Genomic DNA, 20,613 nt, shown 5'->3' on the forward strand with positions numbered 1-20,613 from the left:
TTTTCAAATTTCTTGTTACATAGAAAATTATTGTAATAGCAGTAAAGTTGTTCATTTCCTTTTTTCAAGATCATAGGATAGCTTTTAGCATTGTAATATGAATTTGATACAAAACTAAGTAATATTTTATACATATTATGTCTGTATATCATTTTTCTTTATCTGCATATAGCACACATTTTTCAATAAAGAACAATTTTTTAATTATTTTTAAAAGAAAATATCAAATATCCAGTTTTGTTTGTGCTTTTTCTGTATATCCTGAGTATTTTTCTATTGTGGACATAAGTAATTGTTTTATCTCCAACTCTACTTGTCAAAGAAAAGGAAATCTAAGGGATGTTGTTGCTGGTTTGTCTTTTCCTTGGAGGGAAAAATGCAACCATTTAACCTTAAATGCATCACTTTGTGTTGCTGGTTTCGTCTAAGCACAATCAAGAGGAAACCACATTTTCCAAACTTCTATAAATCAGAATTACAAAGGGGAAAATTTTTAATGAAAGATGAAAGGACATGAAATAATGATAGCAGAACCTTTGTAAAATAGGATAGGAAAAGTTTGACCAATGTAGAATACAGAGTGAACAAGAAACCACACAGCATGGGAGTCATGTGAATTTTAGAGCCAGTGGTCTAGGATTTATGTTCTTTACTTTGCTACTCAGAGCTTTGTGACCTGGTCTGATGATATCAGCTCAAAAAGCTCTAGCACCTACCTCATAGGATTATTGTGAGAATTAAATGACACCAGCCTTGTAAAATATTTTGCACAGAACCTGGCACTCAGTAATTGATAGCTTAAAACACACTAATAAGATGATCTTGCTACATAATTAATTACAGTGTGAACCATATGGTGCTTGGCAGTTGACAAAGCACTTTACCTTGTAGTATTCCACACTGTGAATAACATTTTAATGTTAATTTCTAAATGAGGCAACTGAGTTTCCAAGTGAGGGCTTTGCCCTAATTCTTAAAGGTTGGTTTAAAGCTAAGATGCGAACAGAACTTAAATTGTACAAAGTTCAGCTTCCCACTCTGCAATAGCTGTTTCATAAGCAGCCACCCTCCTGGTGACTCCTGTCTTCTTAAGGGAGATAAAGTGACAGAGGAACGAGACAGCTTCAGATAGAATAGCTTACATCTTCCCAGCAAGTGAAGCTTTGTAGCTCCTTTAAGGCTGGATTGTTTAGATAATCTTACATCCGTCATTTCCAGAAATGTGTTCTTCAATATTAGTGAGTTAAATGGAGATTTTTTTTCATATAATGTATATTTTCAATTGATTGAAACAGTGAAATGTGAAAGTTGCTGTTGATGATGTCAAGCTGTGTTCTGTTTACAGTGAATAATTGGTGTCTTACTATAGGCATGTCAACATCGCTCTAATTCAGAGATAATCTGCTGTACAACTCCTTCAATAGAACAGCTGAACCTACAACTCCCCCTGAAAACCAAAGCCTTTTTCATGTTAGATGGGATCCATTCCAAATACTTTGATCTCATTTATGTACATAATCCTGTGTTTAAGCCTTTTGAAAAGCCAGTGATGATCTCAGTAGGCAATGAAAATGTACTGGAAATTAAGGTAAGAAATGCTTAAAATGCTCTCTTAAATCATCAACTTGCACTTAATTGACTTCATAGCTATGTGAATAAAATTGTTGTGCTTGGTCATTATCTTATATTACATTAGCTAATATCTAAGTTCTGAAAAGCAAATCTTTTGACATAGGACTAAAAGGTATGCATAATCATGGACTGCTTTTTAATGAAGCATTTAAAAATTCTTTCTTAATGTATATAATAAAGAGTAGTAAATGTAGGACACAAATCCTTTAAGTAAGTTGCCTGTGATTTATTCTTCTGCCGATGTTACTTACATATTTCCCTGGACACCTAAATGTGCTCATTACAACATAAAAGGTAAAAGTCATAAAAGTAAAGACATCAACTGTAATTCTGTACTTCCTTCTAATACTTGGAATTTTGCATTTGGGTGTGGTCACCTCTAAGCTGATTTATAAATGGAGCTGAATTTCCTCTACCTTAGGAATATATAAGCCTCTAAATATAATTTAATTGGACAATAACAAATCACCTTTTCTAAACCAGCCTGTTGCAAATAAAGAACACCAAAACCCCAGAGAGGTTACATGGTTTGACAAGTGATCAGATTGAGGCAGAACAAAGACTAGAATACAACTCTTTTATGTTGCTTCAGTCATTTTTACCTCAAATAGTAATAAAAGAGGCAATATGATCAAAACTTTCATTATCTATAGTCTCAGTCTCTAGAAACAGCAAAATATTTATATTTCAACATGATGTTTTAGACATGCAGTATTTTTCCCCAAGAGATAGCCTGAATGCAAATATGAGCAAACACAAAGTAATAGGGTAGTCCTTGTTTAGATGTAATATAAATTCCCATAGATCATCTCCATATAAGTAAGAGTATGTTTTTACTAAAATTGTTCTGCTTTTTTAACAAGACTTTGTCTACAGCCAAACCCATGTACACATTCACACTCATACAAGTTTACTAACCTCCCAATTGTGTTTTGCACAATAATTAAGCAAGCCCAGCATGAAATTAAATGGAAGCCTGCTTCAGTGAACAGCATGTTTACCATAGCAAAGTTCTTTCATCTGCTTCTTTAATTAGTTTTAGAAAGGGAAAAAGAGCTTTTATCACTTTTTTTTTTCAATAAAATTAATCTAGTGTGACCTTTGGCTTTCAACAATTACTGTGTTTGCCATTTCAAAGATTCCATTTGGTTTTTCTTGATGAAAACAAAGGTTTATTTGCAAATACTTCTACACCCAGATAAATTCTATTTTTCTGTTCCTGTATCTGTCATGGAAGGATTAGAGAATAATGGTTCTTTATCTACCCTTTCTAATAGTCTTACAAGGAGGAGAAAACTCCTTTTTCTATAAATTACATACCCATTATTCAATGTCCTACAAAATTGTTGGACCAAGAAAAATATGATTTGACATCATCCTCAGCCTTTAATGCTGTTCCCAACCTGGCCCAAGAGGTCTCTGGAAATAGACACAAGAGACTTTCTTTTCTTGTCTATATACAGAATGACTCTTTTCTCTAACAATGGTCTATCACCTGTCATGTCACAGAGTGGCAATCTGGGGAAAATAGGAACAGTTTAGGGGGACTATTTTGGGAGTGTCATGATTTAGTCATCTCCCATATTTTATGTATATGTAAGAGAAAATCTAATCTATACGAGAATCTTTGTGTCACAGCAGTTTAACCCTTTATCAGTTTCTAAAGTTGACCATATTAAAACCTCTGCCTCTCTGAAATAAGGAACATAAAGCAAGAGAAGAGAAAAGGTCTCTTCTGGACAAACAGTAAACTGTTTTTAGCAAAAGAAAGGGTGCTATTTTATTTCATGTTGTTCATGTTCAATTACCATTCAAAACATGAATGTGAAATATATTTGTGTTCCATCAGTGAAAGCACCATGGAGAGAATTGTATTTAGAGTGAGATTTGCTTCTTTTTGCCAGGAAGAGTTTTGTGCTGCTTAAGCAGCCATGCATATAAGAATTATTTGGCTAAAAAGAGATTGTGATAGTTTCCAGCCCTAGTTGTGAGAATTGCCTTAGTCAGTATTTAGCCCAGTGATTACACCATGGCCAAGAGGGTCAGTCAAGTTTGGATCAAGAGAACATAATAGAGACTAAGTATCGGTCTTCCTCAGCATGAATCAGAAACTCCATAAGGTGTGTGGTAGTTTGTATCGAAGGCTTAGGCACCAGTGTGGACAGTGGTCATCAGAAATAAACATCTTTTGGGGAGTACACATGAAGGCACAGTGTTCATGTCAGCAACAGCTCACGTTTTTGTGAAATTTTAGTTAACACAGTACTTTGACAAATATTGTTTCATTAGAGATTCATGTGGACATATGAGGTTGGGAGGTCAGTGATGATTATCCCCCTTTGCTGCTGCTGCTGCTAAGTCACTTCAGTAGTGTCCCCCTTTATAGATAAGTAAACAGAGGTTTAGAAAGATTAGATAGTTTGTCTTGGGTCACGTAGGGAGCAAACAGTATAACTTGGGCTCACAATCAAATTTCTTGATTCCATATTTGGTCTTCTTTCTATGGCACCCCACTCCAGTACTCTTGCCTGGAAAATCCCATGGATGGAGGAGCCTGGTAGGTTGCGGTCCATGGGGTCGTTAAGAGTCGGACACGACTGAGCGACTTCACTTTCATGTTTCACTTTTATGCATTAGAGAAGGAAATGGCAACCCACTCCAGTGTTCTTGCCTGGAGAATCCCAGGGACGGGGGAGCCTGGTGGGCTGCCGTCTACAGGGTCGCACAGAGTCGGACCACAACTGAAGTGACTTAGCAGCAGCAGCTACTACATTACAAAGCTTTGCATATTAACTTTCATTTAATGTATACCAAAATACCTTTTATAATAGGGAAATTTTCTATCATGTGGTATGTAGATGTCCATGCAATCCTTTAAGTAAAATAGCTCTAAACTCTTTACAAATACCTGAAAGTCAATTCTGATGAAAAGAAACCCGATATTTCCTAATTATCCTATTATATGACTTTTTATTCATATTTTGTGGAAACTAGAGAAACACAGTATTTAATGCTGGAACTAGAACTGCCTGACACTGCCCTGGGGCTATATCATATTCCAGAGCATATTGATATACATGGTAATAGAGATGCTTCAGAAATTCAGTTTGGAGAAGTTGATTAAAACATGAAAAGGAGCAGGAAGATCAGCTAAGTCAAGGAACAGGAACTTGGGCTATGATACTAGGAAGGAGCCTAAGAACAAAGCTGAGGTAGAGCTCACTCAGATGGAGGTCTGTGTCAGTGTCTTGGCATTAGAAGGATTTAGAAGGGAGAGTCGTTCGCTAAGTCCACTTCCTGCCCAGAGCCACCAGATTTTGTCTTCCTCCCACTTCTGGCTGATGTACCTGGAATTACAGGCTCAAAACCCATTCACAACCACTGTGAGGCCAGTTCTGTCTACAACAGGGTAGAAATGAAGGGCTCTTTTCTTAGAAGTCATTTGGCCCAGTGTCAAGACCTATTCTTATTGATTGTTTTCATAAGCTGACACTTAATCCTTGAACAATATAAGTTGAACTGCTCAGGTCCAACTTACATGCAGGTTTTTTTCAATAAATACATACTACAGTCCTATGTGATCCAGCATTGAAAGAATCCATGGTTTCAGAACCTCAGATACAGAGGGCTGACTGTGAAATTATGTGTGGATTTTCAAATACACAGGGATCAGCACCCATAACCCCCATGTTATTCAGGGGTCAACTGTTTTTCTTTGTGCTATACACTTTAATATGCATTCTGAGGTAGGGGAAGCCATATTCCAGGGCTTATAGACAGCACCTGTGATATCCTACTGACCCAAGTAGCCAGTGAAGAAGCCAGTTTAATTTTGGTTCCCCCAGTTTTTCTCAAATGACCTGGGAACTTTTCTCCCCAAATGCCTTTTAATGTCCGGTGCACTTAGTTTTGAAGCTTCCCATCAAGGTTCTTTGCCCTAATTCCCAAGCTGAGGAGGCTCATATTCTCTCGGTAAAGTGTAAATGTCCCTCTACCACCACCTCACTGATTTTTCTGCTGCCAGCCTCCCTGAACCATGGCTGAGTCCTACTGCCATCCCCCTACATGGCCTTAGCTGACTTGCCCAGATTCAATATTGTGACCACCTGGACACGTGAAAACTTGTAAGATCCCTTGTGTAATGATATTATTTTTCAAGTCCTGCTTCTACTCCTATCTACTTTGTTCTTTAACCAGCTCAGACATGGGTTCCCAGGCCTGAGTCCTAGGTAGAAACATGTCATACCTGGCCAGAGTTGCAGAGGAAAGGGCAAGAGACTTACTAATATGACACATTAGGAGTAATAGTTTTTTGACTTTAAAAATGTATTCATTTTAACATTGCAGTGAGAAAAAGCAACTCTTACTCATCGTTATATTCTCAGTAACTAGCGTTTTGTCTGACTCTTTGAGACCCTATGGACTGTAGCCCACCAGGCTCCTCTGTCCATGGGTTTCTCCAGGCGAGAATACTGGAATGGGTTGCCATTTCCTTCTCCAGGGGATCTTCCTGACCCAGGGATCAAACCCGCATCTCCTGCAGCCCCTGCAGTGCAGGCGGATTCTTTACCACAGGGCCACCGGGGAAGCCTAATTTTGTATCAAATGGAATTGATTTGCTTCAAGACCAAGTCTCTTCTTGAACCTTAGTTCTCAATGTGTAAAGCAGTAATGACAATAATCTCTACCTCAGGAAAGTGTCTTTACAGGATAAAATGAGATAATTACAACTCTAGATTGCTCTATATATGTAAGGGATTGAAGACCAGAAATCTCCTTTTATATTGCTTTATTTAAAAACCTATTGGACTTCCCTGGTGTTCCAGTGGCTAAGACTTTACATTCCCAGCAGAAGGCCTAGGTTCAATCCCTGATCAGGGAACTAGATCCCATGTGCTACCACTGAAGAGTTTGAATGCCACAACTAAAGATGTTGCATGCCAGAACTAAGACTGGCACAGCCAAATAAATAAAAACAAAAAAACCTTATATATAATGACTGAAAGGTCAACTAATCCAACTTTGTTCTACTATTTATATTATACTATTTAATAATAGTTAATATTAAATAATAAAAAGTAAATAAAATTTCTAAACATATACATTTTTTTCCATAGCTTGATAAAGCTATGTTTTTTTTAAATGACAAAAACTAGCCTATACCTTCTTTTTTTCCTCCTGATTCAATCCTCTCTGTTATATAGTAGTGGACTTCCAGTATCACATTTTCTATATCTTGGATTGTAGACTTTTAAAATAATCACTATGCATACAAAGCTGATAGTAATTTCTAACATAAGAAACTAATCATTGTGCATTTCTTAGGAGGCACAAATGAGAAAGTTTTGTTGTTCAGCTTTGTCATCTGTTTTTGTTTTGGAGATGCTTTTATGCAACATCCTAGGCAACCCTGAGCCTAAAGGAGTACTGGAAATGTAGATGCAGTATGTTCATCCCTTCCCCCAGCCTTCATCATTATCTAAGCTGGCAAGACACGTTTTAGTCATTCCCTCATAAATCAAGCCCTCCAGCTCTTTAATCTCTTTCCTTTGTCATTTCCTGAATTCCCTCCAATATGTGGTCCAGGGCTGTCCTCCTCAGTCCTAACCAACAAGTTGTCATTTGAAGCCGCAAGGTGACCTGTTAGATTTATGTGCTTCTGCATGGACTTGCCCTGTGTGGCTGACCTGGTTCAATGGAGTACGCATACTGCCTCTGGAAGTATCGTAAGGATAGAGTTTGTCTATATCAATTTTTTTTTAAACTTCAAATTCATGTTAGAAAGAAGAATTTTCTTCTAACTTTTTTTCCCAGGATATCTTACCTAGCACTCTTTCGAGATCTATATGAGGCAATGTAAGACTAGTTTGTCAGGTATTAAAGATCATGTAAAATAAAGTGGAAAACAAGGTAGCAGTACTATAGTTGTTACTGGCTGCTCTTTGTCCCTCAGAAAAATACAATTATGTTTTGATATCTTTCTCCTCTGACTAATGGCTTTTTAATAAATACTGTAACCATACTCATTAAGTCTTCATATGAAAAATTGGACCTCTGTTTTCATTTCTTTCCCAAGGGTAATTATTGGTTTCTTAAACAAAACAGTGATATTTTAAATGCATAATGGTGACTTCATTTAACTAAATATGTCAAATTGAATAATGTTTTTAATGTCCTCATGTAACTATGTAATTGTTCAAAATAATATAATCATGCTCTCATCATAATGAGGGTCTTATGGCATCTTACAAGAATGTCTTTAAAAGTGGATTCATTTTGTATAGGATTCAACGGTCAAGAAGAATGAAAAGAAACTGCCCAACTCAAACACCAAAGAAATACGTTGACTTTTATATCCATACATCAAAATCTCTGGAGATGGGACCTGGGCATCAGTATTTTATATAAAGCCCTCATTGTGATTCTAAAAGTGAAGCCAGAGCTAAGTGTCTCTGCATTAGGCAGCTCAAACTAAATCTCTAAATTATTTCCCTTTTGCCAACCATCAGTACTCCCTGAAAACATTAATAAGTTGATTATGAAAAAGACATCATTTGACCTAAGGGTATGAGTCAAGAATCTCTCCTTTTCTCTAAAATCCAATTTGATGGAAAAGCTAGATCCTATGATTCCTGACTAATTAGTACCCTGAAATGGTCACTCTCTATTTCAACCATCCAAATCCCCATGAAAATGAGTGTCAGATAATCATGTGCCTTGATAAACAACATGGCCTGTGTTTGCAGTATATTTATATTCCTTCATAATTGTTTGCATTCCTTCAAAATTGTGAAGTGTTAACTAGCTCCTTTTTTTTTTTTCCTTCTAGGGAAATGATATTGACCCTGAAGCAGTTAAAGGGGAGGTGTTAAAAGTTGGAAATAAGAGCTGTGAAAATATACACTCACACTCTGAAGCTGTTTTATGTACGGTCCCCAGTGACCTGCTGAAATTGAACAGCGAACTAAATATAGAGGTGGGATTCCTGCTTTCCTCTCATGATGTAAATAAAGATGCCAGTGTAATTATGTCACTTGCAGGCTTAAAATAAATCATTAAAGCTCATTTGTGTGTAGGCTTTAGCTCATCAGTTCAGCTTGATTCTTAATTGTTATTTTAGAAATAGTGATGTTTTTGTTGCACTGTCTCCTTCCCAAGCTTCAAAAGGTAGGTCTCAAAAGTCCTTGTTGGCTACACTCTTCTCCATCATGCCACACTCTTGCTGAAATTTGCTGTAATCCTCAGGAGGGATGAGGACACATTCAATGGTGTCTTTTCCCACCTCTCACCACCCTAGGAGGCCAGAGCCAACACAGTACTGCCAGCCACAGTGATCTCAAATGCATAGTCCCATAAATAAAAGAATGTGTATACACTGGATGAAGTGAAGTAAGAAACTATTTTATAGCAACCCTTTTCATATAAACAGCTATCTTCATTCCTTTAAAAGGCTGAGTAATATTCCACTATGTAGATATACCACATTTTGTTTACCCAAATATATGTGGTTTTTAAAGGGGTCTTGAAGTTTTCAAACAGTTATGAAATGGGAACATATAAAAAATTTAAAAATAAAAAGCTAAATCATGAGATCAGAGTTTGGAGTTCAAATGGACCATAAATCCAAAAAATCATACCGTGTTAGAGCTGGAAGGAGCATCAGAATTTCTTCTGTGTATCAAAACAAAGCAAATAAAACTACTCTGAGATTTTATTATCCCATAATAATAACATAATTATTCACTTCTTATGGGGAGTCTCCTGTGCCCTCTACCCTATCCTCTAGGACAGAATTAATGTTCTGTTGTCTCTGCTTCTTACAATATGTTCGTGCTTCTGCAGTACATATCATCATGAACTATAACCATTTATTTTATTTTTTTTAATCATTTACTTTTGTGTTTGTGTCCCTTTCACACTTTAGTTCCTCGTGGTCAGAGACTGATTTTTATCTTTTTATTCCTAGTACCTAGTTATAAGCACAAACAACTAGGCATCATGTAAGTATTTCAGTGATTAGTAGCCCCTAATTATTTGAACACTGAACAAGAATTGAAGAATGTCTTAATACTCTGGAGGCAATTATTCCACTTCTAGAACAGTAATAACCAGGTATTATTTTGAGCCTAGAGAGATTATAATTCAACTGTGTGGTGTATTTTGTACATATCATGGTTAATTTCTGACTTTTATTTGTCATTTGTAGTGGAAGCAAGCAATTTCTTCAACTGTTCTTGGAAAAGTGATAGTTCAACCAGATCAGAATTTCACAGGATTGATTGTTGGTGTTGTCTCAATATCAATAATACTCTTACTGTTACTCGGGCTTTTCCTGTGGCTGAAAAAAAGGAAGCAAATTAAAGGTGCATAATTTTTTTATTGTCTGTTTTAAAGGCGTTGCCTTAACAATACAATCATTACAGTTTAAAATTGTCATAGATTCATGTGTGTGGTCTTATGCAATCCATAAAAGCCATGAGTTCTGGTCACCGGATCAAAGTCTATTGGGACCCATGATAGCCAAGTCTTTAACGAGGTCTTTCTCTCTCTTTTAAGATCTGGGCAGTGAATTAGTTCGCTATGATGCAAGAGTACACACTCCACATTTGGATAGGCTTGTCAGTGCCCGAAGTGTAAGCCCAACTACAGAAATGGTTTCCAATGAATCTGTAGACTACCGAGCTACTTTTCCAGAAGGTATACTTCAGTTTATTTTTCTGAAAAATACCTATACATACACCTCAGTGGGTTGTGGCAGTGTTGTTTATTTTTGGTTTTGCCTTTATATTTTTATAAAAATATAAAAGAAGTAGTCACCTCTTCTTTGGCCAAAGAAGTATTTAATTTGACACAAAGTTACATGACTCTTATTTTTAAATGAACTCATATATGAGATTTTTTAGAGTCTTTAAGCTCTATTCTCACAAAAAAGTTCATTTTAAAAATCATTTGAGCAAAGGTAAGCTGTTTATCATCTCAGTGCAATGCTAAGAAACTGTGAAGCTCTCTTTAACAACCCAGGAAGAGTTAAGATACAAGACATATTTATTGAAACAGAAGTTGGTACTGCTATATTTTTTTTTTACCTGCTGATCCTCAGACATTTAAATTATACCTTTAGCACTCCTTTGAAGGAGTCTCAATGAACTGTTAGCACCCAGTCTTTTATCCACAGCATCCCAGGACTTGAATTTATTTTGAGTCTTAACCAGTGTGTGCTTAGTTGCTCAGTCATGTCTGACCCTTTGTGGCCCACCAGACCCCTCTGTCCATGAATTTCTCAGGCAAGAATATTGGAGTGGGTTGCCATTTCCTTCTCCAGGGATCTTCCCAGGGATCAAACCCAGGTCTCCTGCTTCACCATCGGAGCCACCAGGAACCCAGTTATGCTGTTTAAAAAGGAGAGTTAACATTAGGCCTAATAATTGTCAGATTAAGCACAGTATTTCACATTGTTTTATTTAAACTCTCCTGGTAAAAGCAGAATGTCTGTATTGTATCTGCTCCATTATCTTTAGAAGTTACAGGACGTGAGTCAAGTACAAGCATTTTCCTGGTTGAATATTTACCACTGGACAAATAAAATGAGTCACAGATTGTTGAAGATACTGCAGAACTTAGAAGTTGCTCATCAAAACAAGTACAAGAGCAGTGAGGCACTTAACATTTTAATTTTTTCAACACTTACTGCCTCTTACTTTTTCAAGTTTATGTTAGTTCTACAGATGCCATTAATGTCTTTTCCCACATGATTCCATACACCTTTAAGAATCCAGGCTCTTAACAACATGGGAAAATCAAATCCAGTTTATAGTTTTGAAATGTAGACCTATTTATTATTTTTTATTCACATTTAATGGCTCAAGTTTGAGATCTTTAAAATTAACAAGTGACTCTTTTGAAGAAGTATACTTAATTTTCCTTCAGCCTCTTTGCTCACCAGACCTCTGTCATCATTGCTAAGGAACTTGAGTTTCATCCTCTTTCCTACAGTGAACCTACTCCTTGGAGACATGGAAAAGTAAAATAGGCAAAAGAAGGTTACCCAGAGAAGAATGAGGAAATGCACAGCCAGTACCTAAGAAAGAGGCACTTAGAGAGCTTCTCTCTGTGTGTGTGGTAGGGACAGCCTCTTTATGAGTCTTTTCTGCAGACTTAGAATACACTGTGTGTCAAACCAGAATCACACTGATGGTTTGTGCACATGTTTGAACTTAACGGAAAGGTCAGTACAATTTCTGTGCCAGAGAACTTTTTCTTGTGCCTCATCAAGGATTTCCCTCCATCTCTACACCTCTGAGAATTTAGAACCCTAATCTTTAGGTGCAAAAGTTTGAGAAGTGAAGGCAGAGGAACTGAGTTTATAGTTTCCATCATCTGGCTCATCTGCATTTCCCCCCTAGGAAAGGTTTGAAAATCCTGACTCTGGGATTAAAGCAACAGACACCCAGCTAGGCTCCTTCCATCCCTCATCCATCTAACATCTCAAGCACTCCCCTAATGTTCTACATCCTTTAAAGAAGGATATAGAATGCATCTGTCTCATTTCTAGCAAATGATTACTATAACTTACAATTTTCATAACTACAGGTGATCCCAAAGCTCTTCTGGAACCACTGCTGAGTTTACTGCTCTGGCCAAATTGATGTAGTACCCAAACTGTCCAGTGTGGCAAACACTAAACATGTTTAAGTGGGTTTAAGAATAATCAGAGGTACCATCAACTTTCTTTTTATGCTGCTCTCTTAAGTTCTCATTCTCCTGATCATTTGCAAGCAAACAATATTTTCTTTTGATGCTAATGAGGACCCTCCCCCCACATAGGCCTCCCTTCTCTGTGTTATATACTAATACATTTCAATACCCAACATAGTTTATCTTCAAGTCAGTTGCTTCCAATATAACACCCTCTCCTTGACATATATGGATTCCCATTGGAAAGGGCAAAGCAACTGTTGCCTTCTCTGCCCTATTTGACATTAAGAAATGTGCTCTCAGCCCCACAATTTCCTACCTAGTAAAAGGGAACCTTGCCTGAGACTCGTTATAAAGATCAACTTACAAGGAATGTTGATGTGATCCCTTTCCAAGTGCCCTCTAAGCAATGAGGATGGCACACCAACCCAGTCCTTAGCTGCTCCCTCTAAACAAGGATAATACTAGATCTGCTGCCGCCACCACAGGATGGAAAACTTACCACAAATATGGAAAGTTTTCATTTCTAAAAGTTTAACCATTATACATGTCTAGTTGTTTGTATGTATGTGTGTGTGTGTGTATATATATATAGAGAGAGAGAGAGAGAGGAAAGAGAGAGAGAGAAAGGTATATACTTCATTATATATATTTTTCTTTGACCAGGAATCCACATACATTTTGAGCAATACTAATTAATTCCATTAATAAACATTAGTCTCTCAAAAGGCTTCTTTTTTCCTTTTCCTAGAGTTCAGTTGAATTTTTGTGGGACAAGGCAGTTGCTTGACTACTTTTGCCACTTTTCATTCTTATGAGTATAGAATGTTAAAAAACAACCCTCAAGCTTGACTTTTGCTATATAAAAGAAAATGTCTAAGGAAATGAAAAGGAAAAAACCAACTTTCAAAGTTACTCCTTAATGTAAGAAAATCAATAAATGTTTTTTATAAACACATACACACATACCCATATCTTTTCCCAATTTACTATTTTATTAGATCAATTCCTTTGTAAAGGTTTTTCCTAGCCTCATGTAGTGATACAATAATTATTTCTTTACATTTACATTTAAATTTTGATTTTGTTATTAATTCAGTTTGCTTCTCCTGTTGCAGTCCCCACTAATTGAGGTTTTGCTACTGTCTCTAATAATTTTGCTTAATCTTGCAGACCAGTTTCCTAATGCATCTCAGAATGGGTCATGCAGACAAGTGCAGTATCCTCTGACAGATCTATCCCCCATCTTAACTAGTGGGGACTCTGATATATCCAGTCCATTACTGCAAAATACCGTCCACATCGACCTCAGTGCTCTAAATCCAGAGCTGGTCCAGGCAGTTCAGCACGTAGTAATTGGGCCGAGCAGTCTGATTGTACATTTCAATGAAGTCATAGGAAGAGGTAAGTATTTCCACTCAGCTTTTTGTTAAACACAGTTTTCCAGTAAGCATTTTATCTTCTGCCTTTACAGATTAGGAATTAGACAATGGTGAAAGCAACTGACAGAGCAGTGATAACAAGTGCGCTTGATTTCTGTTCTGCAGAAATACAACCCTGCAAATCACATCCATGGGGATTTGCCCCTGTGCATGGAGACAACTTGATAATCACCCAGACATCTTACTAATGAATCACATTCCTTCCTCACCTTTTTCATAATGACAACTATAATTTCTTGAAAGTGCCTTTTACTTCTGTCTAAAAATCATTCTATTAAATTCTAATATTTTCACTCATATCTCCTTCCAGTCTTTCTTTACCCTGAGAATATTGACTAACTCTATGAAGTCCTGGTTTATAGCAGTTTGTACACTGCTGGACAGCATCAGGAGAAAGGGAATTTATAGCCTTCCCTTGATCTGAAGCAGTATACATCATCTCTACAATGCACTCCAATTTCTTTATACAAAGAGGAATGAATATTTGTATTAAGCCAGCCAGAGCAGCAATAACAGCTAGCATATACAGTACTGGAGGAAATATTGAGCAGGAAAAGAAACCAACCAGAAGCCAGGAAATGAACTCCACTGTTCCCTTTTTTTTCTAAAAAGGTTTTACCTTTAATACCAAATGGCTTCTGATCCTTTTATTCAGTATGTGCTGCAAGAGATAGCACAGATGTCAGCCAGCATGATGCAGAGGAGGCTGAAGGGACATTCACTAGGCCTTCCCATTTTCCTGTGATAGCATCAACACATTCCTCTATCATATACTCCAGATTTTAGTCCTTAGCATGCTCCCCTTCACAAATAGCAGCCTCACTGTTAACAGACATCTTTCACATCAGAGTAATACATAGTTCTTTTACCAGTCTATAAATCTCAGTAACTACCAGTTTTAGAATGTGTGACTAAACTAATTATGTTCTAATTCTACATATTCTAAAATTAGTATTTTGTATTTTTATCATGAAAGGTGCTAAAATGGCAGTTATCTCTCTTATAAAGTAGTAATATGAATGATTCTGTGAATACTACTGTTATTTATATGCTTTCCCCAAGAGAATGTGAGCCCTCAAGAGTGTAGGTTTTATTTATTCATCTTTGCATTACCAGAGGGTAGACTAATGCCCAACACTCACATGCTAGGCACTCGGGGAGTCTTAGCCAGCTGGATGAATTTCTTAATGACTTACACAGCTATCAGACATTTGGAACCTCTGGGGAAAATTACTGCCACTGGATGAAAGGCTACCATTGGGAAAGTGATGTGGCTAAAACCAGAGAGAACTGGATGAAATGACTCAGAGTGAATTTGCTTCATTCAGGCCATTGTCTTTCAGTTTCTGCCAGCCTGGATTTCATATTAACCAGTGACTAATGGGGGAAATCCTTATTCTATAATGCTCATCTTATTTCTAATGGTGACATTTTTATCTCATTTCAGTTTATTGAAATATAGAGACCTTATTTTATTGTAGTTCTTCATGTGGATAAAACTTTATTTTTATATTTAAAAGATATTTTTTGATCCTTAATAATAATGTTCCTTATATGAGGCAGATGTTACTCCTGTTTTCACTGGTTCCACTGCTATTGAATAGTTTATTATCTTAACCTCTAATAACAATTACATCACCTAAATATTTTACCATGTATTAAATAATAATATTGCTCTTATCTTTGAGTAAAATATATCTACATATTTTACAAACACAAGTAGTGGTACTGTTAATCAAAAGCATAAGAAACAATGTACTTTTTTGCCATGTAGGAAACAAACAAGAAATGAAGATCATGAAGAGCTTAATAAATAATACTAAACAAATAAAACTAATGCAGCACTAACCAAGTTCCCTCTATCACGTAGGACATTTTGGGTGTGTATATCATGGAACTTTGTTGGACAACGATGATAAGAAAATTCACTGTGCTGTGAAATCCTTGAATAGTAAGTTGTATTTTATTTAACAGTGGAGTACACCTCTGTGGCTGCAGACTAATAAACAGTTCATAATAAAATGTTGATTTACACTCTCCCTTGTGGAAAAATCAGTGACTAGCTGGAACGATGGATCTAATCCTAAAATGTGTGATCGAAATTCTTATTGAAATATTTCCCCAGAAATTATCCCTCAGAGCTCTCATAAGTAAGAATGAAAGAGATTCTTGGATGAGCCTAAGTATCATTTAAATATGTTTGGCTTATAATATTTGTTTTGCAAGTGACATTTATGGAAACTATTGGAAGCATTTTGGCGCATACAGTAGTAATGACTCATTGTACCCAGAGGCATTACTATAATTATTTCTTTAACCACAACTTCCATCAAAAAGATAAAAAATGAAATAAGTCAAACAAGAGAAAACAGCAGAAAATTGAAAAATTATAAATGTGGTAATACCTCATTTATCCACATTTTTGATGAATGAGATAATCCATTAATTAAATGAACTTCCTTAGCAAGTGATACTTACCCCCTTTTAAAGCTAGAATATATATATTTTTAGTATTATTTACTATTGAGAAAAATCTGCTTAAAATGGAATGCATACTCCTTTTAAGAAGCAGGGAATGCTAGAGTTACTCAGTTTTCCTGGGTCTTTCCCATGTATATGTGTTATTAAACTTAGTTTGAAATTTTTTCCTGTTTAAAAAAAGAGAGAAGAAATATGGAATGCTTCCAAACATAAACTAAGACTTTATTACTGACCCAGAGCCATAATTATGGCATGAATTACTATCTTGTACAACCCACCGTACTCCTTATAGTCGAGTTTGCCTGGCTTCACCTTTGCTGACAGGCCTCACATGTCAAGTCAATGTGCTTGCCTTTTCTACCCTCATTTCTAAGTTTCTGCTCATAGTTTGAGGCAGCCTAAAAAAATGTTAACAAGATACATTACAAATTTATATTGGAATTAATGTTTTCAATGCATGTGTGAAAGGTTTTCCTACAAGATATGTTATCAACAGAAATATTTCAGCCTTTTTGAACATAAATCTGCATGCTGAACAGTGTTCTGTATGGTTCATTTTGTTGGAAGTCTAACTACAAGATAATTAAAGCAACAATTTATATGAAATCTAACTACAAACTGTGATGGATTAAGTATAATTGTCAATAAATTTGCCTCAATAAAGAGCAGTACTGCCAGTTGTAGTAAGAAGTCCTATTGCCAAGAAATCTTTCTCTGTCCCTGGTGTATGTTGATCTCTATTTGGTCCAGATGGATGTCCAGGCCTTGGATGCACTGCATTTGTAAAAGAGTATCATCACTGACACTGATACTAATCAGATTAATAAATTAAAGGATGTTAACTCTTCATTAGTGCTGACTAATATCAGGCCCTTGGGATCTCTATTTGGAAACTATTATAACAAAAGAGTCTACTTAGATAGCATAGGCAACATTTGGTCTTCAAATCCTCCTAGTCCAGGGACTGGAAAACTATGGCCTGCTGCCTGTTTTTGTAAACAGTTTATCAAGACTCAGCCACTGTTATCAGCCATTAGTGGCTGCTTTTGCACTGCAATGGCAAGAGTTGTGTATTTGCAACAGAGACCATGTGGCTTAGAAAGCCAAAAATATTTACTGTCTTGTCCTTTACAGAAAAGTTTGCCAACCCATGCCTTGCTAGACTCTTTCAAAAACAAGGGCAGGTGGTGACTCAAAAGTGCAGCACAGGTGACATCATTCACTCAATTGTATTGTAAAATAACACTCTGAGGATGAGGCATCAGGGCAAGATGTAGTCCAATGGCTTTATATTCTGTGCTGTCTCTCCCTGAACCTGATGAAGTAATCATTGTCCCTGTAATGAAGTTAATGTCTCCACTGCTGGCTTTCTCAGGAATCACTGACATAGGAGAAGTTTCCCAATTTCTGACTGAGGGAATCATCATGAAAGATTTTAGTCATCCCAATGTTCTCTCACTTTTGGGAATCTGCCTTCGAAGTGAGGGGTCTCCACTGGTGGTCCTACCATACATGAAACACGGGGATCTTCGAAATTTCATTAGGAATGAGACTCATGTAAGTATATTGCCAAGCTTACTAACTTATGAACTAGCCTTAAGCCAGCCAGCCTTCCAAAAGGTGCTATTTTGAACCTTTTTAAAATTTTTAGCCAAAGAAATCCATGTGAAATGTTGACACCGTTCAAATGGACAGAGGCCCATTCAGTTCTCTGGTTTCTCAAAATCCTGTGTCCTAGTGGGAAGATAGTGATACATAGAAGGGTTTCCAGGGATGGTGATTCTTATCTGCCCTGCAGGCAGCCTTGCTCTGCCATCCCCCAGACAGGTACACATCTTGCAATGCCTACTATACACCACAAAAAGCACTGCACAGGAGACATAGAGCCAGAATGAGCCTCAGCCTAAAGGCAGTTTTAACCTTAGAAGGAAATATATTGAAAATTAATTATGAATGAATCTCACTATTCTTCAAAGTTGCTGCCCACTCTTCCACCTCAGGACCTTTGCATTTCCTAGTCTCTCCACCTAGACTACTCTTCTCCAAAATATCCACATATCTCACTTGGTTATTAATTTCAGCTTTCTGCCCTAATGTCATCTTCAAAATAAAGCTTCCCCAACTTGTCTAAAATTGCAGCTGACCACTACACTCTCATGCCTTCTTTCTTTCTCATCTCCGCTGCTTTGTTTTTATCCATCACTCCCTCATATACTGAGGCCTGAATTGTCCAAAACTGTGGCCATAAGCCACTCATGAAATGTGACTAGTGTAAATTGAGATTTGCTGTAAGTGTAGAATACATCCCAGGTTTTCAATATTTAGTATAAAAAAAGAAGGTAAAATATCTCATCAGTAATTATTTATACTGATTACATGTTAAAATGATATTATTTTGGATATGTGGGTTGAAAAACATACTTTGAAAATAATTTTTGCTTGTTTCTTTTTAATTCTTTAATGAGACTACTAGAAAAATTTTAACTACATATGTGGCTTGTCTCATATTTCTATTGAACAGTACTCTACTAGGTAATAAATAAATGATAGCTGTGTATATGTATATATGTGTGTATATACACACACATACACACGTATCTTATTAGAGTACAAGCACATGAGGGTAGGTAATTTTGTTTGTATGTTGTTCACTGCTATAGCTCCAACACCTAAAATAAAGTTAAGTACATAGACTCTCAGGAGATATCTGCTGAATGAATGAGTTCAGGGTTACAAAAGAGATTCTTAGATGTTTCCAAATGACAGTTTTGTTAGTGACATTTATGCTAGTTCCAAAAAGGCTGAGCAAACAATGGCTAGACCAGGAGTAGGGAGGGAAGAAGAAGTCTCCAGAACTGAAGTCACAGATGGCCCCAAGCTGCTTTTTGGCTTCTGTGAACAGACCTCTTTAGACATTATGGAGTAGTTTTACTCTGGATCAAAAAAACTTCATAAACATGGGATCAGATTCTTAGAGAAATGAGCTTTAGGATAGTAAAGAAATATTTTGCATTCAGTCAAAAGAGAATACTCTCTAGCTCTGAATTTTTGCAAATAAGGTGAATTTACTTTACAAAATACCATTGCCTTTATAGTCCAGGGAGTCTGTACTTATTACAACCACTAACAGATATATCTTAAAGAGAGGCCAAAAACACAGGAAATGGCCTCTCTACGTGCTGGGTGCATTAAGGTGGGCTGTAGCCCTCCTTACAGGGTCCCCACTGGCTGCCTCTTTACCTCACAAACTTCACTGTGGCTGCTGAAGAAGAGTTATCCTGTTCCTGATGACCAGGCACTGCAGTGACATCTGGGTGACTTCAGATACAGTTCTTATAGTTACTAAAGCCATTATGCTGTCCATCCAAGTTTGTGGGTTGAACATATGGAGAATGAGATCTCCTGTTTTCTGTGTGGGTTCAGGCCACTGTTGCTTCAATACCAGTAGCAGGGCTTCTAATATGATTGATTTCACTAAGCTTTGGAGTCTTAACAGATATAGGCTTTGGAGTCTTAACAGATATAGGCTAAAATCCTAACTCCACAACTTACCATCTGAGAGATTTAGAGTGATTTATTTCTCTCAAAGCTTCTTGTATTAACCATGTATTTCTGGAGACCTGCCGACCCTGGAAGGACTGCTTTCCCCAGTTCCCACAGGAATGGCAAATTCCCAGAGGTATTAAACAGCTCACCTTCAGAGACCATGCCTTTCATCACTAAACCAACCACTCCAGAGCCCATACCCCAACCACCTCCTTTAAAGGGTGCCAACACCCTGGCCACCATCTACCTGCCCTCATCACTTCAAGACCAGGTACTAGACTTCTAGGGACAGTCCTTACACCCCAGACCCACTGAAATTATTCAAACCAGCTGATTCTAAGCTGCTTCCTCTGCCTCGCCCGTTCCTTCCCACAGAAATCACCATAAAGGCTCTTGCTTATGTTTTCCCCTTGTTTCCTCTGCCTCCTAACCAACCCTGGTGCTTCCCTGTGTGGCCTTGCATGACCTGCCATGCCTCCTCTTGGGAATTGTGAGTAACAGTCTTTTTGATGGCCTTTGTTCCCATCTGCTGGCTGTACCCTACCTGAATAATAATGAACTCCACATTTTAAAACAACTCCAGTTCCCCATCTGGAAAATGGACAGAAGTGAGTGTATAAGGATTAATCAAAATTTATAAAAAACCTCTAACATGGTATATTGCAAATAACAGATACTAAGTAAATGATGATTATCAACAGGAAACAAGTTATTATTTGAAATAGGTAATTCTTTGCTGTTGATAAGAAATTGATAAGGCAATTCTTATCAATATTTCAGAATTCTAAGACCATAGCTAGAACAGTAAATGCTTATT

The 20,613-nt window shown here is 36.9% G+C and overlaps 1 protein-coding gene across 3 annotated transcripts in view; it reads left to right on the forward strand.

Moving 5' to 3' along the window:
* Positions 1-20,613, forward strand: part of MET (MET proto-oncogene, receptor tyrosine kinase) — a 115,414-nt gene that overhangs the window by 81,757 nt on the left and 13,044 nt on the right. For 2 of the 3 annotated variants that reach the window (XM_010831211.1, XM_010831212.1), the window contains exons 11-17: positions 1,370-1,588; positions 8,462-8,608; positions 9,839-9,995; positions 10,189-10,329; positions 13,501-13,731; positions 15,640-15,720; positions 17,626-17,807. In XM_010831211.1, the coding sequence (XP_010829513.1) occupies positions 1,370-1,588; positions 8,462-8,608; positions 9,839-9,995; positions 10,189-10,329; positions 13,501-13,731; positions 15,640-15,720; positions 17,626-17,807 (1,158 nt within the window). The remainder of the gene's footprint in view (positions 1-1,369; positions 1,589-8,461; positions 8,609-9,838; positions 9,996-10,188; positions 10,330-13,500; positions 13,732-15,639; positions 15,721-17,625; positions 17,808-20,613) is intronic. The other variant, XM_010831213.1, reaches the window with a different exon arrangement.

The sequence above is a fragment of the Bison bison genome, unplaced genomic scaffold (assembly GCF_000754665.1).
Source record: "Bison bison bison isolate TAMUID 2011002044 unplaced genomic scaffold, Bison_UMD1.0 scf7180017864525, whole genome shotgun sequence".
NCBI classification, from domain to species: Eukaryota; Metazoa; Chordata; class Mammalia; order Artiodactyla; family Bovidae; genus Bison; species Bison bison.